A 25,383-nucleotide genomic window follows, 5' to 3' on the forward strand; every position below is an offset into this window, starting at 1 on the left:
TTGTATTCCTTTAATGATGAGTGGAAATTAGTTTCATCCAATCTTTCTCCATAATTAAGAAGCCAACTGAAGTTGAGTAATAAGTACATTTATGACAAAGACGTTTCCTTCAAGTGTTTAGCAAAATCCAAGGATTTGTGAACAACAGTCTCACTGATGTGTTGTTGAAGCTGCTTGCTTAGCTCTTCATCCACAAATGAATCCATTTGTGAGAATGTATCCTGAAAATTACAAAATATTAGTTGCATTACTAAACAAGGCCAGTATGTGTTTTCCATGCATAGCTTAAATTAGCAGTCCTCTTACTCTCACATGTCCCCAGTCATCCAGACTAGACCTATGGAATTGGCAGCTCACGCCTGCCTGGCCTGCCAGTAAGTTCCCCTTGGCTTGCAAGTGATGTGTCAGTCCTTCATAAGCTCGTGCTGGGGGTTTTTTGTTTTGTGGTAAACTGGACTTTGGAATATTACCTACTACACACAGCCACAGCTTCCAGTTCTGGAGGCGCTTACACACTGCTTCCTGTTCAACACACCTCAGAAACAGAAATCAAGCACTGTTTGGTGAGAGCACTTATATATATAAATCAAGCATCTCTGATTAAAAGGCCAGTGAAAGCAATGATGCTCACAGTAGAGGCTGTGAGTCAGAAAGGAATGCCCTGACCCTTCTGCCTCCAGCCAGAGCTGGAGTCTTCCACTCTTTCCTGGTGCTCAGATGAGGAATTGTGATCACACACATGATTTAAGCTCCCCCGTTAAAGTCTGAGCACACTCACAGTCAAGTACATTGTGCACTCAAGGACAAATGAGATCCTCTCTTTAGTAGTGCACGGGGCTCCAATTTGGAGCCTCTATCAACACCAGGGCGGTGCTGACAAAGGCAGCACAGAGAATATGCAGGACAGAGAGGATAAAACTTAGATACTGCCAAAGTTTGCTAAATGAGCCCAACAACCAGAGAGCAGGCAAAGCCCCAGGGTAATTTTCCCAGTTATGTCCATTATAACCACCTATGGACAGTTTGTTCTCTCTTATTTTCCTCTTTGTTTCTGCTACATTAAAAAGCTTGTGCTTTTCCTTATTCAAGCACTACAATTCAAATCTCTTGCATATCTGCTGCTCCCAGCCTTGCTCTGTCAGAGGTGCTAATGTAACTCCCTAGCAGGACAGACATGTCAAGAAGTCATTGTAAAACGATGGAATAAGTAAGTACAAACACATTTTCAAGAGTTGCTTCTCTAAAATGGAAAAAAAATGTGCTTGCAAGGCTTCAACTGACATTACTGAGTTACAAAATGGAGCACTGACAAGGTTAAGTGTCTTCATTAGGAAGAAATAAATTATCACTTTTTAAAGGACACCCCTCACTGGACATTTAAAGGAGGCTGGCCTCTGGAACAGTGCTGAGGACATAAAAACTGTTCCCCTGTTTCTCATCTTTATACATTAACTCTTTGTTCCCCTCAAATTTACACTTTAAAGCTACAGTGAGGCTAATAGGGATCAGTATCCCTCTACATATTGAATCAAAGGCTCTGGAAATCCAGCTGTCCTGCCAACTACCCGCACTGGGGAAAGAGCTGTTTTTTTATTACTGCTTTTTGAACAAACATTAGTTCATCATTACAGAAAAGGGCCAAGAAATCTGCACTGAACCACTGCAAAGTGCAAAATAACAGCTACCATATTCATCTTGCTACATTAACTGAAGCTGTGGGAGATGGAACTATTTATACAGCTACTTTTCCTTGTTTATAGTCAGTCCTATCTTACGCCAGTTAAAAGAAATACTTGACATGCAAAGTATAGAAACCAGAAAGCCAAACTGAGTGTGCCAATGCCTAGGCACGGCACAGTGAGCCAGCAGATACAGGTTATTTTGGTACATCATGTGGTTAAAAAAGGACACAGAGACAAGATAGTACCTTTCTTCTGGGTGTTACTGATGCAACAGGAGGATTAAAGGTCATTCCTTTCATGCAGTATGCCTCAAAAAGTTCTGTAGCAGACCTACAGCAAAATCCACAGTGAAAGAAAAATGGCATTAGATAGATACATCTTCAGCTGATATATCAACAATTTAAGGGCAGCTTCTCACACACACCACTCTCACCCTCTACCACACTTTAAGAGAACTCAGAGTAATGAGCATCACCTGGAAAAGATCAGAAGCCAACAGCTGGGAAACAATGCAAGTCAAGTAAGTAAAATGTGTCTAAAATACTCAATTGTGGGAGACAAGAAAACTGTTCTGTTGGCTTGCCAGAGGTCCAAGCACTCACTGCTTAATCTGTACATATTTAATAAAGGAAAGTAAAAGGTGGATAAAGATTATCTAGCTGACACAATCTGCTAGAATTTCAAACAGTTCCTTACCAAAGAGTTTTACAAAAGACAGGATGCTAAATTAGACCCTCAGTCTGAACCAGCATGGCTGCTCTCATGTTTTAACATACTATGGACCTTACACTGCAACTTGGTTTCCAGCTTACGCTGGACAACCACAATTCAGTGATCCTCATCCATATTCAGATCAGGGCTGCTGCTGAGGAAATGCAAATATTTTGCTCCCATGGGAAGAAAACACACTGCACTTTGAGATTTTTACCCTTGTCACAGCCTGGCAACAAGTATCAAAAGAAAAAAAAAAGGGGGCAGCCAACATTCTGTACTGGCAGAAGAACAAAGAGAGTTTGAAGATCAGAATCTTCTAATTTTATGGATACTTATTTTTAGGAATTTCTTTAATAAAGCATAAGCAACAGCTTCCTTTCAAAGCACTATTTTAAAAAACCCCATCTCTTTGATAACGCACCTTTGGCTGAAGTCAAGTGAAAGAGCTCCTGAGCCTTCAGTTGGAGCTCCAGCAATAAGATGAGCTGCAAACTTCTGCACTGTTGGATGATAATGTCTCTGAAAGAAAGGAAGAAAGAAGGCAGTTGACTGAAGGATGAGGGATGATTTATTTTTCTACAGATTCTCACATTTATTTCCATTTCTATAAGATGCTTTTGTTTTAAATAGAAAAAGCACCTCAAAATCACTCAGTTTGTAGGGTTAAGTGAATGAGAACACCCAGTCATACATTTATTCACTGTATGTCATGTTGTGAACATGACTCCACAGTTATTCTAACTCCTACTCCCAGAAAACAGGAAGAAAGGGCCAAGGAAGCCCTCCCCAAGCCCCAAACTCTGACTGGAACGACAGATCAAGGTTTCTGTTGGACAAGAGCTGGATTTAAAGGGAACTTGACAAACTGAAAAAGCCTCCAAAGGAATCTTATTAAACAACCTGCAGTAAGATCCAGTGTTATCATGAGCCCATTCCTTCCATATTACTGTGTTGCTCTTCCTCTTTGTATGGAATAGGCTCATGTGGGCCAGATTTGACTGATAAGCCTGGAGACCTCTGTTCTCTATTTGTATAAAGCATATAAACATTTAGCAGCTATTTACTGCTGACTTTTACTTCCCAATTCACTCAGTTACTAACCTGAAGTAAATGCAGCTCCCACAGAGCTGTGTTCTGAGCATTGCAATGCTCTGGTTCATCTAGTTCTGGAAGATAAACACCACTGCCTTGAGATTCATTATCTAATAAGAGGTCCATCTTTGGGAACATCTACGACACACAAAAAAACAACTGAGTTGCTTCTATTGCACATCCAGTTAAACATGACTAAGTCAGTTTCAGGATTCATTCCATGTTATTCAGTCTCGGCAGCATTTAAGGATACCCTGTTTTCATCACTCTTGCTTAAGATGCTTTAAAATATTTTGCATAAAATCAATTCGTCAAAAAATTCAACAACCTTTAGTCATCAAGTTAAAAATTTCAACAAGTAAAACTTACTTGCATGAATATCCTATTTGTTGCCAATATCCCAACACTGGAATTTGGAAGTACATGAAGAGCAAGCGTGGAAAGTCGCTTTAGGAAAGCAAGAGCTCGTTGCTGGGAAACTTGCTTTCTCCGCTTGGCAAACATGACATCCAGGCACTGGAGCACAATCCCTATATCCTCATTGGTACCACCTCAAATGCAGAATTTCAGAAAAAGAGTAAATAACCATTTCGTGGAACATACAGCTGAATACTCTGCTATGGACTGGACACTGGAAACAGCACAGAAGCCAAGAGGTTCAAACACAGCTCTCATGGGATATAGACATAAGCATCCACCCTTTTTTGGTAAAAGTACTCCAGCTTTGAACAGAAAAAATGTATCATTGTTTCTGCACTCCTTTCTAAGAAAACACTTGTTCTATCAAAAATGTCTAAACATTAGACACAGCTACTGTTTTAATTCCAAGTGCATCCATGTCGTGTCAAACCACGACAATCCACTGTATCATCTCCTGTAAATTATTAAACAGTGCAAAAATTTAGTCTTTTACCCATCCAGAATTGCAGAATATTTTTTCTTAATATTTCTCTCTTAGTGAATACACATTAATGAAGTTAATTAAAATTATGTTAGTTTCAAATTTTAAAAATACATTTTGTTAAACTATTCAACTTCTCAGAATTATTGGGAAATTTAGATTTGAAAAATAAAACGCCAGAAATATAAAAATCAGAAATATACACCAGAAAATTTAGAAGACAGAATTAATTTTTAAAATAATTTAAATTTAATATTGGAAGAAGTAGAGATTCCTTCCCTATTAGAGAAAGAATTAGAGAAAAAACCCAGAATTTCTAAATTGCCACCGTAAGAAACAATTATAAGGAAGTAAAAATATTTAAATTGAAGACAGGATAAAGGCTTATCCAAGACCACATACTCAGCATTCCCTAATGAAATAACATGATTAGAATCTGTTACCATGTATTGCAGTAATGCAATGTTCAACTTAAGAAAAAAAGTAGGTTAAACCAGACAGTATTTTTTTCAGAACTCAGACATCTTAAAACAACTGTAGTTTATTAATGCTACATTAAGGCTGTGACACCAAAGAGGCAGAATAAACATTATCTAGGTAAACACTGAAAACAAGAATCTGGAATTACCTGCATGTAGGCTGAACAGTGTCTTGTAAAGATGTGTGTAAAATTTCATCGGATCAATGTTAAGAACATCACCTATTAACATAATCCCAAACAAACATATTTACTCCATTGATTTATCAGACAACATTAAACAAAAGTTTGTTTTTAAAAATCTCTTACCTTGACCAGAGAGTATATGAAAAGCACTGAGAATGCAATGAAGACTCTCACGATAGCTTAAACCCTAAGAATACAAAACTGATTAAGTACCCAAAAGAAAGTAATTTTAAGAAAACTGTAATAAAAGTAAACTCAACTTACCCCAGATGCAATAAGAGAATGAAGGACAATCAACAGGTCATCAAAAAATTCCACATTTATGAGATGAGCAAACCTTGAATCAAAGAGATTTTTATTTTTAGCTAAAGATATTAATCGTAAACTCAGTTCAAAGTATTTTAAATTGCCAAAATCCACACCTTAAAAGCAGCTAAATCAAATGCTGAACATTTACAGTCTTCACATGAAGGAATGATTCAGCCCCCAGCTGCTAATCATGGCTTCCCAATAGCTCTAGAGACATGCTCATGTCCTTCAGGAAGTAATCGGGCAAAATAATGGAATCACATCACACCCTACTGGGTTTGAACCACATTGATTCTATCATGGGAAATTTCACATCACATTGAAACGGTTTTGGAAATAGCTGAGAACTTCAGCAGAGAAATAAAATAATTACAACTAATTTGTCAGGGACCCATCTTCTCTCACTGCTTTAATAAATTCCTTTCAAAGTCAAAAATTCTTTTAGTGCTTTATGTCTTTTCCAACACACACAAAAGAAGGCAGAGTCAGTTCTTACTTTGCAAGACCTTCTAGCACAGCTGGCAAAAGTGGAGACTTCTGAGCTTTCTTCAAGATTCTAAAGTAAGTTACGAATACAATATTCAAGGTTTCTGTGTGCTGAAGGAAAGAAAACAAAACTAAATACTTAATCATGGAAAACAGACATTTCTACTTCACTTAAACTCAATTGAAAATGCTTCTCCCTATCCAAGCCTGCACTGAAGCCTTCCAAACCAGTCCTGGCTCTGCCATTTCCACTCTTCTTATGCAGAAAAGCGCAAGTCCTGCTCTCCTGCTTCGACTTTGTCCCCTCACGCTCTCCTGGCTAAACAGTCCACACCAACTCCTCCTTTGCCTGAAGGCCACTCTGAGAGGCTAACATCCATTACATGGTGTCCTATGGAATAGGGCACCTGCAAGACATATGTCAATGGATTCAATACCTTTTTGGGCAGAGTGCAGAAGGGAATAGGAATGACTAAGCTGGCCTTTCTGGGCAAACTGAGAGACCTTGGTTTACCTAAAACCTAGACCTCTGGTACAGGCAAAATGTTTGTTAGCTGACAACATTGTCTAGAGATATGGAATGCTGACAGGTTGGAATGGAGGGAAGACACTTGATTACAAAACGGTTAGGAGCAGTCACTTTGCAAAAATAGGGAAATAATCTCTAAACTACTTACCAACTTCAATTTTTTTTCTTTACTTTCTGATGCTTCTGCTTCCAGGAGTTCTCGTTCTAGTTTCTCTTCCGCTTTCTTCCACTGAAAATACACAGTTGATTTTAAAACAACAGGTTAAATGTTTCCAACCAGTCTGGATATCTAGGTTGCAAAGATACCCAGAGAACAAATCTTCCATGCTTGGTGAGTTATATAAGTTACCCTGTGAAGTTACTGGGTAACCAGCTTAGATATTGCTATCAGAAGCAACCAATCAAAAGCATTATCAACACAGGAAAGAGGGAAAAAAAAAAAGATAAGAAGATAATTTAATTCCCTGTAGAAGCTCATAAATGTTCAAGTACAATGCAAACACTAATCACTGATGCTGAGAGTTAACAATGGCAAGAACAGATGTGCAATCATTGCTGGAACAAATTGCTACATGAAGTTTCACAAGTAGAGCACGAGAAAGCACATGTCATACCTTTCTTTGCATTCTGGAAAGATTCTTTCTTTTCTCTTTGTAAGTCATGAACTTTTTCTTTGGTGCAATGTCTTCGGAATCTTTTTGTAACTCTACTTCCTTAATTCTTAAGTGAAGAAATACTTTTAATACCTATGGTACAAACAAATTCAATACAATGAAAGGTGATCCACTATAGGAACAGAGGGTAAAAAATCCTGAATTCTATTCCATCTAGTGGGCTTTGCTAGTCAAAGGTTCTGTTTACTCTCCTCCTGTTCCTTCATACCTGTATCTCTAATCTCTGCTCCCAGTTTCTTCCCCAGCACTGTCCACTTCTATCCATTCCTCCACTTGCCTCTCACTTCAAGTCTCCCTGTCTGACTTAACCCACGTCTCTTTCAGGATCTGAACTCCCAGTCTCCTTCCCTTGCCCCATACCTCTCTTTCTAACCCTCTGGCTCAGCCTAATCCTAAACTGTCTGTGGTCTGACAGAGTGGGGACGTTCTGCTTGTCTGTAGCCAGCAGCCATGCTGACTTTGAAGTTCAGATTTTTTTTCAACCTTTGCCAGAAGAATATTGTGAGGTACAACAGAAAGTCTCTTACCTCAGGTCTGACATCATAATTTCTGCCCCTCACAAGGCCAGAAATGACCTTAACCACACCAAGTGAAGCATAGCCCAACTTGTCTTGTTTAAAGAGCTTCTTAACTGCCTCAAAGCACAGTTCAGAAATCTGAAAAAGCAAATCACACAGATTGTTCTGCAAAGTCAAGTCCACAACAATAGCTAGTAGTAGATGATACTCATGGTATTTACTAATTAGAAAGTGGATACAGCCTTTAAAATAGTGAAAAGAAATGGCCACAAGATCTGGATGTTGTGGAATAAAGCTCAGAAATAGATTATTTTTCAAGCAAAACAAGAACTCTTTCTCTAATCAGAAAAATCACTTACCATTTTCGATGGGTCGTTCATGAGCGGAACAATGAGAACAATAATGTTGTTGTGGAAGTTGAAGTGGGATAGGGCCACAAGCAGCTCGCACAGACACTTCACTGCTACCTCTGCCAGACCTTTATATGCCTTTAATGAGATGACATTGCTTTTCTTCAACTTCCTTTGCTTCCAATCTGCACAAAACATTATTAATTTTTTTAGTGATTACTGTTCAGATGGGAAGCTTATAAATATTTAAATTTTTAGTGATTGGAGGAATTCTCCTACATACTTCATGCAAGTACTATCTCAAAGACAGCGGGTAGCATTCAATCAGAGGGAAACTGATGCTGCAAACAATTTTGCCTTTACTACAAAAATTGGGAAGTGTTGACTATACCTTTAATTGTTTGTTCCAGATTTTCTAAGTAAAATTTATACTGGCTCACAAGGCCTTCCTCAAATTCTCTCAGTTTCTGAGTTTCTTTTTTAACCTGTAAACATAAGAGAAACGAAATTTTATTTGGAAAGCTAAATATTGAAATTAGCCAATGGTGAAAAAAAAGGTTTAAAACAAATATCAGATATCTAAGTAGTTTTTTCTTCTAGGCAGAACTTCCTAAAAATGTATTAAAACTAAAATATTTCTGTATTTTTCTACAGTTGTGCTCAGAGAGCCTTTTCCAACTAGGCCCATTTCATTTATAGAGACTGAAGTAAAATTATCAACTAGATGTTATTTTAATACCATGACTAAACTGCACTAAACCTACACTCAAGAAACCTTCCAAAGAATTGATTAAAAATGAGCTGCACAAAACAAGTTACTCTGCATTTGTTCAGTAAATTGTTGAACATATTTCAAAGAAATCTATGCCAGTTAGGTGACAATACTGCATAATTTGTTTTCTTTCTAATTCTCTTTAGTGTGGGACCTTACTCAAAGGGTTATGAGAAAAGTCACCCAGGTTTGGTATACTACACTTTCATATACTAGTTTTCCTCTCTATTACCACCAGCATATCACCTACTTACTGAAGGAAGTATGTAAGAATTAAAGGTTCAAAACAAAGAACTCTGCTCCTGAAAGTGTCACAGCTTCAGACCTTCCACAAGTATTTGTATATTTGTCACCCTTTGCTCAGAACTATAAATTTATATTAAAAAAGAACAGCGTTCATATTTGACACAATTGAAAAAATTCTGAACTACTCATAATACCCTATAAATAAATTTGATATTTTACCTTGGTAGCCTTTTCTGCTTCGGTCAGAGGCCGAATTTTGTAAGAAGGCACAATATCTTTGAATATCTCCATCAAAGAAACCATGACCAGCTTCCGAACAATCACGGCCACATTAGGATCCTGTTCCATCAGCATGGCACGCAGTTCCTTCAACTTTTTAATCTGGTTAAAGAAAACAGGCAGACAAAATCAGCTGAAGATCAACTACAAACCAAGGGACAAGCACAATGTACATTAACTCAGCAGTTACTCAGACTCTACTTAGCATTGCATAAAGAGCCAAGAAATGCCACATGTCCCAAAAAAATTTTAATCTCGGGAATAATCAAACTGTCCTGCTATTATAAACTTGTACAGAATTATACAAAATCATTACTATATCCTGAAGCACTGAAAACTTTCAGATACAACCCTGAAATCAGAGCTTACATAAGAGTCATACTTAAGGAACAAGGTAGTTTGGACAGAAAATACCCCAGAGAGTTTTATTACTAAAACCACAAGTACTCAGAGGGACAAATTACTCCTGAACAGAGCAAACACAGTCACCTGGATTCAAATCCTTTACACCAACCTATGCAGTTTCTCAGTTTGACAGCCCTTGAGAAGCAATACAACACTGACCTTTTCCTTGTTCTACCCATGTATTCTTGTGCCTTTGCTACTGTTTGGTCACTTCAGATCTTTATTTCTTGATTTACTGCACAACAGAGGTACACGTACATGCCTGTTAAGTAAATGCTACGTACGTTGTTGTCTGGCTCAGAGAGAATGGCAGATGCTAAGGCAGCTATGTGCATCTTCCTCTCCTGCAGCTTTTGTCGCCTTTGAGCAGCCATTTCCTCAGGAGTGAGAACAGGCAGAGGCTCCTCAACAAAGTCTGGCACAAGGTGTGAGAATTAGAAAAGAGGGTCAGTGGGGAAGTCGCTTAACAAATACCATGTTACAAACTACAGTTCTAGATACTGCATTTCAGTGGGTGCCGTGTTAACCCCACACGAGTTACACATGAAGTTCCGCAGTCAAAGAAGCTTTAAAAATGACTTTGCTAGTGCTTATATTAACCCAGAGATTAATTTTTGCTCCACTTCAAAATCTTTTGCTTGCAAAAAGAAGCAGACTAAATGTTTTTGAATCTGTCCACAGTGTTCCCGAAGTACAGTGGGAACATGGAAACTCAACATATTACCCCAACTGTGCCAAGAAACCACAGTGCTCTCAATTTGCAGCAAATTATTCAACATTCACTTTTTCTTTTAAAAATACAATTGTTTTGTTTGTGTTTTCTGAGTATTACTTTGTTATGTCCTTCCTCAACTTCAGATTATATTTAGACAATAATGACCCAGAAGTGGCAAAGTTACAACTGCAACTGTTATTTGAAAATGACTCCTAACTGGATAACCAACAGCAAATCAAAATCTCAATTTCCTGGTATTCTGATGTTCTAAGTAAAAAATTTCAAAGACAAAGACAGACACTCAAAAGCCTACACAAGCCTGTGTCCTGAACTGCATTTCAAAATGATCTCAGAGTAATCAACAGAACCACAGCATATATTCTTTATGTAAGACCAATGTGATCCTTCTTACTAGCAAAGGTAGCATAACTGATAAAAGGAACTTCATGAACACATCAGTTCCAGATAAAAAATCAAAATAATTTTAAAGAAAGAGATTCTGAAGCCAGCTATTCCTCAGGTCCTGAGAATCTAACAGGTAAGAAAGCAAGCTTTGAATAACTGTTATGCTTTCATGGCAACATGGTAGTGAACATATCCAAAAAATCTGAACAAAATACACTTCAATTACAAACTTCCTTAGGGAACAGCAAAGTACTCTTCAGATATGACAGTGATTTAGAAAAAAAAAAAACACAAAAAAACCCAACACAAAGCAAACATAATGTTTTATTACCCTCTCCTTCCTCCATTTCTTCTGTACCCTCTTCTTCATCATGTGCAACATTGAGAACTGCAAAAATAAAATGCCTAGTGTCAAGCATGTAATACTGTGAAACTTTAAAAAATAAATTATACACTTTTTGGCTACTATGCCAATTCTGGAATCTGTGTCTTACCTGGCTTTTCCACAGCTTGAGGAATAATGCCACTCTTGTCTTTGATGGGGAGCAGATGGATGAGTTCCTTTTCTGGTTCTGTCTGCATTCGTCTTGGCACCTTCTCATATTTCTCAATCACACTTTCATGTTTTCGTTTTTTGACATGAACAGGTTCACTGAAAAACACAAGGCAAACTAAATGTATCAGCCACCTAATTAGACAAGAACCATGTATGACAGTGTATCACTAGCAGTAACTAATTGGATTAAGCGTCTGCCCCTCACCTAGGCCAAGGTGCTGTTTTACTTGCCCTTCCTCCCTCCCTGTGCTCCCCCATAGCATGAGGGGCTGCCCTGACACGGTTCAGGCTGATTAAACTCTTAACCCCCAGCAGTCCTGCCATGAAGGACTCCACCAGCAAGCAAGCAGGACTAGGATTCTCTCACTGGACAAACAGTCCAGCGTCTTCCTTAAGATGTCCCACAGCCTCTCTCTCCCTTACTGTGAGTCTAAACAAGGATGTGATACTGAGTGGGTCAGTGAACATTTTTATTTACCCTACTCCATGTTTACTTTCACCACTACTCCTATCACTTTTCTACTGTGCTTACTGGGAAAGCCTATGTCACACCCCACTCTCCAGGGACAACAGCAATAATGCACTGTGGTGTACCACCCTTTTGCAGGTATGTTCCTAAACTACACTTTAGTATATAAGAACATAAGTATCTAGTCTGTGCTAATATGAACATGTAATTTATAAGTGATGTAATATTTGACAAGTTTTTAAGAACTATTACAGTCGACCAGAGTAAAGAAAATTGAAAAGTTCTCCAGTTTAAGGGAACACTATGAAAGGAGGTAAAATCTAGTAAAACAGGTAAAAAGGCAACTACTTCCACTGTTTTTCCACCATTCTAAAAATGTTTTGGCATAATGAATGTAAAACACATAGACCTACATCTTGCAAAATGTCATTAAATAAAAACACACAATAAATTTTGAGTTTTGCAAGACTTTAAACTTATGCCACACCCAGTTAGCTTGGGGAGAGGGGAAGGTTTAAAATAAAATTCTTTTAATTGAAGAATTTGCTATGTGGCTACAAGAAACCCTGCAGTAGAGTACAGCACAACTGCAACTATGGAAATGAAAAGCCATTTACTACTTTCCTTCAAAACTATACTAAATTATTAATTAGTAACTGATTACTGATGTTAATCAGTACTGTGACAGATGATTAGTAACTGATACTGATATTAATCAGCATTAACAAATTAAAACCACCCTAGAGCAGCTAGGTATACACTCGTTTTCACATTCATCAAAAAAGGCAAGTTAAGATTTTCAAAGAATCATGTAACCAGAGAATTCTGTAGAAGGGTATTTGTAAAGACTTACAATTTTAACACTAGGAGCACTGTCCTGCTCCATACTTCACTGTGAACTCTACCCAACACCTTGCTCCAGAAAACTGGTTACAAACCTTTTATATGAATGTTTTGGTGTTGTGTGTTTACAGACATGAATTCCAGAACCCTTTTTTTTCCCCCAGCAATTTGCAATGCAATATGTATAAATGCCCAAAGTCCAGGGAATGTCCTGCATACTCTATACAGAAAAAAAGACTGTTTACAGATTAAAGCATTTCTTTCAGTTTGAGAAATGCTTCTCATCTCACAGCCAGGGACCTCACGGGCAGGATCACTGCAGAAACAGTATCCTGAAGGTCAGGCAGAGCAGGTGAATGTACTGATAGATGCCAATACATTAATACTGAATGTACTGACAGACTAAGGAAACACTAAACTGGAACTGCAAAGAAACACCAGGCTAAAAGGGACCTCCCGATAGATGTATTGCATTACAAATTAATTGCACAAGGCTGAATTAGTACACAAAGTAGACATCACAACAACACTCACTTAGAAGAAAGATCTCTGGTTAAAAAGGATGCTTTTTGGGCCAAATCTTCTATTAATTTTAAGTCATCTTCATCCATCATGTCCAGTGGAAGAGCATCTTCTTCCTCTTCTTTGTATTTTCCAGCTATTTTAGAAGATGATGTTTACAGATTAAGATCCTGTATATATATTCAAACTTGAAAATCTAACCTTGCCTAGACTTGTGAAAACATTTTACACCTTATTTCAACCTGGAGCTCACTGACCTTTATGCATGTCTTTTGTGTTATCCCAGAAAATTGCCCCTCTGACATCCAATAATGATCAGCGCAAACACATTTCTACCATCTCCAACTGTCAGATCTTGATGCCATAACAGCTACATTTGATATTTTTCACAACTCTCCCCTTCTTTCAACAAGAACAGCAATTATTTGTACACAGAGAACGTTGTTTTCTTGAATTTCACAACATAAAGCAGCAGAATATTTAGCAACACTTATACCTTCTTGCTAACTGAAATAACTCCAAGCAAACACTTACCAACTTGCTTTTTCTTGCATTCTTCCAATGGAAAAGGCTTTCTAGAAATAGCATCTCTGACAGCCTCCCTTAGCTTCTTTTGTTCTTTTCGATACTTCTTAGCAGCACTCTTCTGCTTGTACTGTTTATTCTTTAATTTGTTGTCAAGTTTTATTTGACTAGTTCTCAGTAACTTGCGAAAGCTTGGAACTTGCTTTTTGTTTCTTCTCTAGGAAACAAACAGAAAATGACAAGTCACTGACATATTCACAGCCTTTGTGAAATTTATTTCACTGTTCAAGATCTCATTAAGTTCCTCTCTCTATTAGGGCTGAATAACATGTTTCTTCCAAACAGTATCATCAGTTATCAAATTTACACAACCGTGTTACGTTTTTGAGAAGAGAGACCCGTGATGAATGTTCTACAGAAACATTGTTTAACAACCTTTTTATTAAACCCTATGTCTATCACTTTAGACACATGGACACTCAAAGTATGGTAAACAGTTTGATAGAGTGCAGTTCTTTGTGTGCTCCCAAGCACTCTGTTCTCTCTTCAGGATGCTGTTGTTCCCCAACACACGGTAAGTACTTTAAAGTACAAGGCCACAGCCTCGGGTAAATGTTCTCCTGCAGCACACTTCCCCATGCTAAGCTCTGGCTTTCTCCAGCCTGAAACTCTCCCTGATCAGCAGCTGCGTGGACCTGACAAGGCTGCCTTGCTGCCTGCAAGGCTCAGAGCACCAGGATGCAGATGTACGAGTTGCAGGTGCCAAAGCTCAGGGAGCCACGGTGGTCGGGAAACAGGGCTCAGGGAGAGCCCGGAGGCACAGGACAACAGAGGCGTCCTATGCCAAAACACCAAAACACACCCAAGGGTGCTCGGAGTGGAAATGGACGCAGCAGGGATTACCTACTGACGGCACGGTAAGGCAAGGGCTGTGGAGAGAAGCCGAGCATCGAAGCCTTCACTGGGGTGTCCCGGCACTGTCCCTGTGCCGGGCACAGGCGCTGCCGCCGCCCGGGGGCAGCTCGGACCCCGCTCGGCTCCTGCCGGTGCCCCCCGCAGCCCCAGGGACACGCCGCGGGCTGTCCCGCTCCCCCCTGTCCCGAACAGCTGTTCCGACCTCCTTCTGTCCCTCGGTTCCGTCAAAATCACCTCCGAGGGACGCGGGACGAGGCTGCGCTTTGCCGAGACCCCGCCGACACCTGCCCTAGGCACCCCCGCATTCCTCTGCCGGGGCCGCGGCGGCACCGGCTGCTCCTGGGCACGGCTCCCTATCCCGCCCAGCCCCACGTGAAGCCCGCGGGACCTCCAGTCTCCGCTCCCCGTCCCGCCCGGCCCCGGTGTCCCCTCAGCCCCTACCGGCTTCATGGCGGCGGCCCGCGCGTGCTGCCGGCGGCGGAAGCGCTCCCGGCCCGGCCCCGCCGCCGCCACAGCGGCCCCTGGCGGCGGAGGCCGGCGGGGCGCTGAGGGCCGGGGACCACACCCGCCCCAATTAATGAACATTTTAATTAACGCCGCAGGCGGTGCCGCGCACCGAAACAGGCCCTGTCGGGCCGGAGGGGCTCGAACTGGGCCCCAGCTTACCCTCGGCTCCTCGGTGAGGCACCAACACCGCGGCCACCAGCTCTTGGAGCACATTCCAGGGGAATGGAAAAGAGACACAGTGCACATCTGCTATAAGTTTTATTTACACAGGAGTTGGTACTAGTGGTCTTAAAGGAAGGCTCGATCCTTCTATTTACAGTTATATACAGATTTATAGTTGAAAAGTAAGAAAACTGTACAAGATAACACAAAAATATAAGACAAATTGGATCCAATTAAAGTAGTGAATACATAAGTTAAGAAAAATCTGACATTTACATTTCAAATCGTAATGTTATGAGTAGCATATACGTAGTTTTTAAACCAGAAAGCAATGTAAGTTACACCACACTAAATCTTTACCCCGATTATGCAGACTCTGCTTTTAAACACCAGACAACTGGAAGCCTCCTGCACTTAAAAATACATAATGGTAATTTTGACTTGATTTCCAGAGGGACCAGTTAAAAAACCCACATGTAAGGAATTTATTTACATTAAATATTAGCAAAAATGGATGAAGAGAGTGCAAGTGTTCCTTACCTGCAGTGCTATCCATATTAAATTTCTGTCCCCTACAACCACAGGTTGTTGTACAGCATCTTCGAGAACAGGAAACGTTTGAAAGTAACTGCCGTGATACATACAATATGACCTTACATCCCACAGTTAAAAGATGTTACAGAATTAAAGAATTCAGTATCACTAAACCTTTTGGACTTCAATATTGCACACTACTAAAAGAGTTTCAGAAACAAATCTGTGTCTGCATTATTCCCAAGTGTTAAAAGCGGATGCTTCTTTGATAACACAAAGTCCGCAGATAGCTTTGTCATTATCTAGTGTTCACCATTACATACAAGTATTTGTTAGTTGGAAATGGCTCGACAAAATAAAACTTCTGGTGGCAAAACCCTTTCACAGAATACTCACTCCATTTACTCCACAACCAATACATCGAAACAAATGCTTAACACCACTCACTTTGAAAGCTGTACATTGACAATAGCAGCCCTGTTCTTACCACTGTTTAAAATTCATATTATTTTTACTCTAGGTTTGGGCACAATACTTCTACAGTTCCTGAGTTAAGTACATTTGCCCAGACTGAAGAATGAAGCTGCAACTTAAAAAAACCCAAAGAAAACAAAACACAACCACAATAAGACAATACCCTTTCCCAAATTTTAACCATCTTGCACATAAACATACCAAACCACCTTATTTGGTCCTTAATACTTTCAACTTGGTAATTTTGGAGGTAATGTTTGTACCAAAACATTTGGTTTGGATAGCAGTTTTGGGGCTTTAAGATTTAGCATTTCCCTCATCCCCCCAAAAAAGTGCCTTTGTGGTATTTGTAAAAAAAGTTATGCCTCAAAATTTTTTTTAAGTACCAACAGAAGTTATTACAAATGTTTATTGCATTGAGCTGATTCTTTTAAAGTATTAAATATGAACTCCTCGATTCTCAGTTTTATAGGTTTTAGTATTCTGTGTGAAAACAAATCTTCCCACGACAAAAACTAATACTGGCAAAAGGTGAAGATTTCATCAGTTCATTACTCCACTGAGAGTTATGTCATTTTTCCATCTCATTTTCACATTTTCTATAGGTTTTTTTCCACATAGAAGTGATGTGAAAGCTTTTAGTCTTCAAGTGGTTTTCCACATTTTCAATTGACTTCAAGGATTAGTTACAAGGATTAGTTTTTCGGTGCTGGGCTGTGGTTCTTGTCTCCTTCTTTGTTGTCCTTCATCAGTGAGGCAAACACCTGGCAAAGTAAATTATTTAATGAATATAAAAAAAGCCAGTCTTATAAAAAGTAGCTATATTAACCCCCACAATATTAGCATGGAGCTTAATTTCTAGAATGAGACACTAGAAAGGAAGTGTCCATTGCTCAGAAGTCAGACGAGCAGCATAAAATAGTCATCAAAAGAAGTGCCCCATATATTCATGTGCTGACATCTCTGATTTTATAGAGAGAAAAATAGATATAGATATACAAGAAACTCACCTGTGCCCATTTCTTGTTACTATTCTGCATCTGAATAGCTGCAATACAACTAAAAAGCTTTTCTGATGTAATATCTTCTGGAAGTTTTGTTAGAAACTGTGCTATATGAATAAAGTCCATCTGTAGGAGAATATCTTCATATAACCGAAGGATTCCTAATCCTGTCCTAAACAAAAATTCTTCTCCATCTCTGCAGAAAACGTCCCAGACACGACAGGCCAGATCAAGTGGCAATGACTTGCTGTAGAGTGTAAAAATCCTACAATTAAGTAAAAAAAAAAAAGAAACAGTTACATCTGTAACTTACTTTAGAAAAATGAAAATACAGCTTCCTGTAAATCTCAGTTACATTAGCTCAGAATAGGCAGATGACACTCTTATTTTTCCCATATTTCAGCAATCCACAAGTCTCCAGTTTTTGAAGTCAGAACTTGTACTCTGAAACCCATCTCTTCTTATGCCACAGGAAATCCTCCATTTGAATACCCTCTCTGTTAGGAAGCTCTGGCTAAAGTTACAAACCTCTTCATCCTCAGAGTACAATATACAGGTAAGAACTTAAGCAAAGATGATAAATGTATAACTTAACTTTTACCATTTAAGCCATACAGTTTAACAGCTTTGTTCATCATGTTTCCTAAACTAAATCTAAAGCCACAAATCATCTCAATGGAGATGATCTCACTAATCTACTAATGATAATTCAATAACTATATTTCTATGATACATTTTTTAATTTCTATTCACATTAAAAGTCCGGAAGATCTAAAGACAGTTGCTGTTCTATTTTTACTGAGAAGAGTCCAACTGTATTTTTTTTGCAAAGCTTATTTTTAAAAGGCATTCATTACACATGGGCAGAGAGCTCAGTCTGCTGTATGTAACATATTGTAGAACTCCTCCCACAAATTTGTAGTGGTTTCTTTGATACAAAGCACAGTGTTCTCTGTTTTCTCATTATTGCTATTGGGAAGTGGTTCATGCTGAGACTTACTGATAAGCTGTATCTCATAGGCAGGCAAAGTTCAGATGACAATGTTTTTATGTTATTTAATTCCACCCAGTTCAATTCACTCTATTAGAATTATTATATGGGTTAGAAGTTTCTATATGAAGCTTATCCTTACACACACACGAACAGACATTCTGTATTTGGCAGCTCTATCATACTTCAAGGATGCATTCATTACTGCCTTCCATTGCAGGCACATAATGTAGTTTGGTACTCCCTGGTTTAGAACATTTGTTATTTCAAATTGTTCACTGTATTTTCAAGTTTATCCCTTCCCAAATCAGGTCCTAAATTTCCTCCTCCCTCTGCTTTTAACATCTCTATTCCTATAGTCATACTTTCTTCAGTAGCTGATTATGCTCATTCCATCAGGTCACTTACAATCAATCATAAGACTACTATGGTGTAGTAGCCTCCTCTCCCCTACTTATGTTACACATAACTGCAGCAACAAGAAAATGAATACACAAGACCCCATGTGTCTCATTTTTTAACTGAGTACATCCTGGTTAATAAAGTTTGAATCGTGCCAGAGGAACTGTAGTTGCACAAAACAGTTCATCACAATTTCACAAGACGTAGAAAGCTGAGGTACATAAACACCTGCCAAATGCCGGTTTTTTTATGCTTGATTTCTAGTGTTGAAAAACCTATAGCAAAAATAGAAAGTGTTCCAACAGTTCTAAGATTAGGTTCGCTATGTTCTATGAACTCACCAGTCTATCAAATATATGTCTGGAGTAAGACTGTATGATTTGAAATGAAGAAACAATTTGGGAAGATTTTCTTCAAAAAATACTTCAAAGGCTGCAAAGTATTTCAGCATCTGTAGAGATAGTAAAGCACCTCATAAGCAGTCATCAAAATAATGTTTAGTTGTAAACTAACACAAACCCCACCAAGAACTGAGGATGTCACATAGCACAGTGTGACTTCTTAGGATAAGTAAAATTATTAAATGTTTCTAGAGGAAAAAAAAAATCAAAACAATAGAATGAGTTTTATGGATTAGTATCTGGTATTCTCAATTTTGCAGAGAATCAAGGTTTAAGTTCTCCATTTTTCAATAGGACAAAAGGAAGTTATCAATAAATCAACTATCCTTCAAGACAAAAAAAGTTATGGTTCAAAACCAGAAAACTCTGTGCATACCATGCTGTGATCCACACGGAAAAAGGCCAGCTGGCATGGCTTGTTTAGAAGGTTAGCAAAGGCAATGAAAGCATCTGCCTCTTCCAGATTGAGAATGAGCACAGCAGCAATGAAGGACATCCCTTGTACCTTCAAGTGGGAAAAGCATCAGGCAAACATAGGTGAGTAGGTTCAGTACATCTTATATTTTTGGAAATGGAAACATTTACAGTCTGCAATACATCAAACACCATTGCATAACATTTCCAGATGAATAAAAACAACACAGATAAATTTTTATGCATGCGAATCAATTTGATTTCAGCAAGAAATAAAACATTTCTTCAGATGCTGGTTTTAGGTGCCCAGTGGAAGTTCTGGGAGGTCTCATGATCACAAGTCCTCAGGACTTGAAATGCAAGAAAGTTAAAACCACACAGGCCGAATGCAGAGCTCATAAGAGAAAAAGCTTGGCCTCAACTTCATTGTTAAGATATGGGAAAAGCAGTCATGGAGAAAAACTTCACATATGGGACAGTTTAGACTCAGACATATGTTGAAATTGAGTCAAAATTCTGTTTCAGAACAGCCAATACACATCTCTCCACTTGCCAAACAGTATTTGTTCACATACATAAAATTACTTCTAAATGGTTAGCTACAATTCAAGTTTACATTTTTCCATGATTACTCTCTCACAAACACTTTAGCCTGCAATAAAAACTGAAGAACACAATTCTTGTAGTTTTTAAGTGATGATCATGAATGAATACTCATTATACTAAAAATAATTTTACCAATTTTAATTGCAATGATCATTATTACACCATCTTTAAGCATTCATGCTGCTGCTTCTCAAAAAATAAAAAAACACACTCAGCATTTTAACCAACTAGGGAAAAGAGTATTGATATGCATCAGAAACAATCCAGCAGCTTTCCATTTTTGTGGGATAAATAGGTGTGGAAATAAGATTACATTAAATTTACTGCTGTATTACCATAAAAAAAAAATGTGATGAGAGATATCCAGGCTAGCTGTATTCCTAATGAAAAAGAGAAAGCTAATCCATGAAAAATTACTCATTTGCCTTTTAAAACTCCACCCTGGGAACAAGCAGTCTCAGAACCTGCAGAGTTTATAATCTCACTTAAAGAATACGGGAGAGTCTCCAAAAATGAGGTCACAGATGACAGAATTCAGGCCTAAAAACATTTGAACATGAAAAACCAACTAGTTATTTATGCAGAGTCATAAGCATATCTGATTTAGAGAGGAAGACACACCCTGTGCTAAATAATGCTTTGTTACACGGATGAGATTTAAAACTTTTCAAGTGTTTTTGGGCTTGGAAGCATTAAAGCTTGTAAAAGATTTTCCTAGATACCCCCAGAAACAAAGACAGAAAAAAAAAGCTGCTGTTAATTATTTAAAAGCTTCTGTAAGCTGACACCATTGAGAGAGAGATGTTAGGTTTAGTCGGTTTGTTCAGGAGAGTTTGACAGTTTTTTATATTTTGCTTGTTTTAAACACATAATGTTTCCTGCAAACAGTCTTATCTTCACTGAACTCAGATGGAGTGACTATTCTTTGTCAGTAAGACACCAATAAGGAGTTTCTGGATTTTAGGACATGCAGAAGTAAAGCCGAGAGTATCACTTTAGAAATGGTAACAGTGGAAGCAACAGTAGGACAGAAGAGGTGAAATGCTATCTGGAAGTCCACTAGCATGTTTTGGTTTTTTTCTGTAGATACTTTAGGTCTGTCAGAACAATAATGCCTTGTGAACATATCCATTTAAAGTTTTTCATGCAAGCCAGACAATATATACATCCTTGACATGCACTACATTTTCAGCTATTTAATTATCTCTAAGAACTACCATCATTGTAACCGCCAGGAAATAAAAGCCAAAGTTTAATTATTTTTAAAGTGCCAGTAGCATAAAGTTTAGAGAACCTATTTATTTAATACACTCTAATATGTGACATCTTAACCTTATTTGCCATGTTACAAGCATGTTACAAAAAATACTTACATATCCCACATCTGGTCTGTAACATGTATATGCTCCTAAGACACTGTGCAGGAGATCATGATAAGGACCACCCTAATAAAAGGAGAGGGCGCAGGGAGAAAACAAAATTTTATTTTTTTTTCAAAATCACTTCATACATATAGGAAAGTAACAAGCCAGTATTTTAAGATGAAAGCGAGCCAGTGAATTGTTGCCTTATCCACATCTAGAATAATACCAGTTTTTACTCTGAGCATTACCATGTATGCTTTTGAGATGTTAAAAGTAACAGACCAATAATCCTATGTACTGATTACCACTGAATGATTTCATAATGGAAAATGAGGATGTCTGGTACGTATCCAGGGTCAGTCTTTCCTTTTGAGAGACAGCGGATATTTTAATTCTTAGTAGCACAAGTTACTGTATTTCAATATTGCATGCCATTTTATATATTATATCTATATAAAAATCATAAACCTGAAAAATGTACTAAAATGCATCAAGATTTCTGTAGCATTGGGAATATTCCAAATTCTGCCTGTAGTTTTACCATCGTTAATAGGAACATCATGCAATATATCCAGGAGAAAAAAAAAAAACCCTTACAGTCCATCATTAAGTTTCTCTACTTTATTCTCTTTCAAAAAAAACAAACAAAAAACCCCAACAACTTCTAAACACTATACCACATTTGGCCAGTTAGGTTTCTTTTCTTGTTTAACTATTCAGAATTTTAAAGTTGTCATAGCTAAAGTTACAGGAACCTCACCTTCTGGAAAATATACAGGGATGGAAATGTGCGTGATATATCCAACTTAATTAGCTCCAGACTGGCCTCACGATCAGCAACAGATGCTCCTGCATCTGCAAGCAAAACCAACATTTATTAAAACTGATAAATTCTACAAACTTCAAACTAAAACTGCCACAGACACATAAAGACTTAGCATATAAGGAAAAAAGTTACTTGGCTTTAATTTTTGGGGTGTAACTTCTACAGTGCTATAATTCAAAAGCTAACACTGTCCACTGATACCTGGCATATGCCAACAACTCCAAAAAGTGAGGTAAACTATCAGTAATGACTACCTGTCTACTCATTCTTTTTCAAGTGTATTCAGGCCCAGACTAACCCTACATTAACTAGAATTTTAACTTTGCCCAACCCAGTCCTCAAAATCCTGCTTGCTTTCTTATATTCTGCTGAGACTTCAGTTACTGAGTCTGTTTGAGAGCAGAGTGAGAGCACTACTTTTGACCTAAACATGATCCAGTGGAATCCGACTTTTCAAATTTTCCATTCCTAATCAACTCACATGATGTGTCATTTCAAACAACAGCATTAAAATATACTATGTACACTAGAAGGGAGAAAAAAAGATCAATCATATAATCACAAGAAGCCAACATATCTTCACCTGCAAAGTCAAGCATATTACTTTAAGTCACACATTTCTCGGGTCCCACTGTTACTGAAGGTAACTAAAACACAGAGAAACTTCACTGACATCTCCAGAAGTGACCACACAGTTGCAATCTGCAGAAGTTACATTACTTCTGAGCTCTCATTAACTCTCATTTGACTCAGATTTTTCTGCATCCTTAGGACTGGCATTCATCAAATGGCAGGAAAGAATGCAAAATTCACTCAAGAACCTCCAGAAATTCAGCTGTCCCTTGAGTTATCTCTGTCCAATCCTCCACATAGGGACATGATAGAAATACTAGTGATAATATGGTGAAAAAGACAGAAGGCACTTGGAGAAAAGGATCTTTCAGAGGGCTTAAATCAGACAAGAGCCATCTGGAAAGCAGATGATTAGAGAATTTGATGAATAGGCTGAAAAGAATCTGCTCTGCTGAAGCCTGAAAAACAGCATTTCATTCCTGTCCTCCTAAAACTATGATAGTTGGTCTTTCAGACTTTGCTACCAAAGATTAATAATAAGCACAGTCAGCTTGCTTGCTTTTCAACTATCGATGAAAATTTTATTACTCTTAAGTCTTCCCTTATTAATACGTTCCCAGAATATCTGACACAATCAAGATGGACCCTTCTCCCTTTTATTCCCATCCAGAACTACTACCTTTCCAAAATAAACAAATTGCCTAAGCTTTCCCCCATGGACAGCCCACACCCCCACAACAAAAGAACAAACAAACCACCACCCTACAAACCAAGGGGCATTGCAAACCTGTTTTCTAAGGATAAGCATATTTACAGTCATATACACACAGAATTTTTTATAAATTGTTTGTCTCAAGACAAGCTTCAGATGAGTCACAGAGGCAGCCTATGTGAGACTCAAATAATTTAAAGTCAAAGTTGGCAGTTATTGAGGACTGGCTATGGCAAGTGCAAACAAAACCAGTAATGGAAGAGACTATCGCATGGCAGCAATTTAAAAAGTATCTACTAACAGCACAAGGAGTTAATGTTTATAACAAGGATATATCCAACCTTAAAAACATAATTGATACTACTTTTAATAGAAAGAACGCCCACAGGAGACAGCAATATGCCAGTGAAAAAACTCCATTATACACAGAACAGCACTAACATCCTCTAACAGTGCTATCTTAATAGATTTGGGAGGAAAGGCCACCTGGGCAGCCAAAGAAACCCAAGTGGGATCTGAAATGCGTCATGTTGTTATGTGTTCTTCACCTCTCAGTTCCACCATCAAAAATAGAGAATATTTTTTTCTTTCCCAAAATCACGGAAGGGATACCAACATAAGAACCATCTAAGCAGAGCTAAGCAAGGGCACATCCTGTAATTTAGTTTCCATTTCTTCTTTTTACATTTTATCTAATATTTTCATGAGAGCTTAGTCCTAATATTTCAGAGGAGAACATTCATTTGATAGTAAACAAGCACATGCAATATTTTAATGCATCTTTTATTGATACAGTAAATACTGCCAAGCCTCTCACTCACTGACTTGTTATAAGAAAGCAAACATTTAAGTAGGGAATGACTCGAGCACTTTCATTAAGTATTCTTAATGCTGCAATTCCATTGTAGACTTCCTGGTTTGCAAAATTGAATAGGAGGTTGTTGAGCACTCAGGAGAGCTCACCTTCTGTGTCATTCTCAGAACTTGTCTCACTGAAGCTTTTCCATCGTTCCTTAGCTCTCGACAAGAAGATTTCATAAAGTTCTGTGAGACAGCAAAACAAAATCAATCATAGAAAAGGAAATAGTATGAAAAGCATCCATCCAAGACAAAAGCACACTAATAAGTATTCTTGGCTTCATTTTAAGTCACTGGGGGCAGGGGAGAATCTGTTAGATGGTTACTGCTAACCACTGGAGTACCACTTTTATAGTACCAGTTTTATAGTGTGCACTGTATTATGCTTTCTGCCATGGTGAACATGCAAATTATGAAAGGGAAAGGATGCCTTGAATAATTCAGATTTTTATTTTTGTGAATAATCATCAAAATCATTCATTATGAAATAAAGCAATTCCCCTTTTCACTCCCTTAAGAAACCAAAGCTAAAATTTCTTAATTTTAAGCATAAAAATTATTTTTTGGAGGGGAAGCCCCACCTTAATTCTTACAACACTAAAATGTTCTTGCAAGCAGGTTTTGAACCTTGCTTCCATAATTTATAAGGCTATGATGTCTTCCTGTAAAACACAGCTGTTCCTTGCAAAATACAATTCTTCACAAAGAAATACACTGATTATTTTTTTAACGAAAGTTGACATTTTTCTTTGAAAACAACTGATCACATTTTAATGCAAAATTAAGTTGGTTAAGACATACCAGGAGTGATATTTAATTCATTTCCCACAGCTAGACTCCAAACCTTCCCACGTACACTTGGGGGTAATCCCTGCCACCACAGCTCTCGAACTCTTCGGGTAGCACGCCTAAGATAGGGAAGCAGGGAGAAGAAAACAAAAAAAAAAAAAAAAAAAAAGAAAAAAGGCACATATTGCACATCTT

The 25,383-nt window shown here is 38.1% G+C and overlaps 2 protein-coding genes and 1 long non-coding RNA gene across 7 annotated transcripts in view; 1 reads left to right on the forward strand and 2 right to left on the reverse strand.

The window, feature by feature from the left end:
- Window positions 1-67: 67 nt before the first annotated feature.
- NOC3L (NOC3 like DNA replication regulator) lies at window positions 68-15,338 on the reverse strand. Of its 3 annotated transcripts, none has more exons than XM_027672455.1 (21): window positions 15,238-15,338; window positions 13,666-13,873; window positions 13,144-13,267; window positions 11,236-11,393; window positions 11,073-11,129; window positions 9,906-10,036; window positions 9,157-9,318; window positions 8,311-8,404; window positions 7,929-8,104; window positions 7,579-7,707; window positions 6,992-7,123; window positions 6,526-6,606; window positions 5,859-5,959; window positions 5,318-5,390; window positions 5,177-5,240; window positions 5,018-5,089; window positions 3,858-4,039; window positions 3,498-3,626; window positions 2,818-2,915; window positions 1,928-2,012; window positions 68-221 (listed from the first exon to the last, which is right to left on the reverse strand). In XM_027672455.1, the coding sequence occupies exons 1-21, from the start codon at window positions 15,322-15,324 to the stop codon at window positions 90-92; spliced, it is 2,475 nt and encodes an 824-aa protein (XP_027528256.1). In that variant the 5' UTR covers window positions 15,325-15,338; the 3' UTR covers window positions 68-89. The 3 variants fall into 3 exon arrangements, with proteins under 3 accessions (XP_027528256.1, XP_027528255.1, XP_027528257.1); XM_027672454.1 differs by lacking the exon at window positions 15,238-15,338 and adding an exon at window positions 15,013-15,171; XM_027672456.1 differs by lacking the exon at window positions 15,238-15,338 and adding an exon at window positions 14,856-14,935.
- LOC113961819 lies at window positions 15,150-19,443 on the forward strand. The gene is made up of 3 exons (XR_003532390.1): window positions 15,150-15,250; window positions 17,656-17,808; window positions 19,341-19,443. It is a non-coding gene; the product is annotated as an uncharacterized LOC113961819 (long non-coding RNA).
- TBC1D12 (TBC1 domain family member 12) overlaps window positions 15,324-25,383 on the reverse strand; it is a 44,089-nt gene continuing 34,029 nt past the window's right edge. For all 3 annotated transcript variants that reach the window (XM_027672460.1, XM_027672458.1, XM_027672459.1), the window contains 8 exons: window positions 25,201-25,307; window positions 24,505-24,585; window positions 22,191-22,285; window positions 21,440-21,511; window positions 19,423-19,551; window positions 18,987-19,096; window positions 17,259-17,517; window positions 15,324-17,012 (listed from right to left, as the gene is read on the reverse strand). In XM_027672460.1, the coding sequence (XP_027528261.1) occupies window positions 16,944-17,012; window positions 17,259-17,517; window positions 18,987-19,096; window positions 19,423-19,551; window positions 21,440-21,511; window positions 22,191-22,285; window positions 24,505-24,585; window positions 25,201-25,307 (922 nt within the window). In that variant the 3' untranslated portion in view covers window positions 15,324-16,943. The remainder of the gene's footprint in view (window positions 17,013-17,258; window positions 17,518-18,986; window positions 19,097-19,422; window positions 19,552-21,439; window positions 21,512-22,190; window positions 22,286-24,504; window positions 24,586-25,200; window positions 25,308-25,383) is intronic.

The sequence above is a fragment of the Neopelma chrysocephalum genome, unplaced genomic scaffold, assembly GCF_003984885.1.
Source record: "Neopelma chrysocephalum unplaced genomic scaffold, ASM398488v2 Primary Assembly neopelma1_97390, whole genome shotgun sequence".
NCBI classification, from domain to species: Eukaryota; Metazoa; Chordata; class Aves; order Passeriformes; family Pipridae; genus Neopelma; species Neopelma chrysocephalum.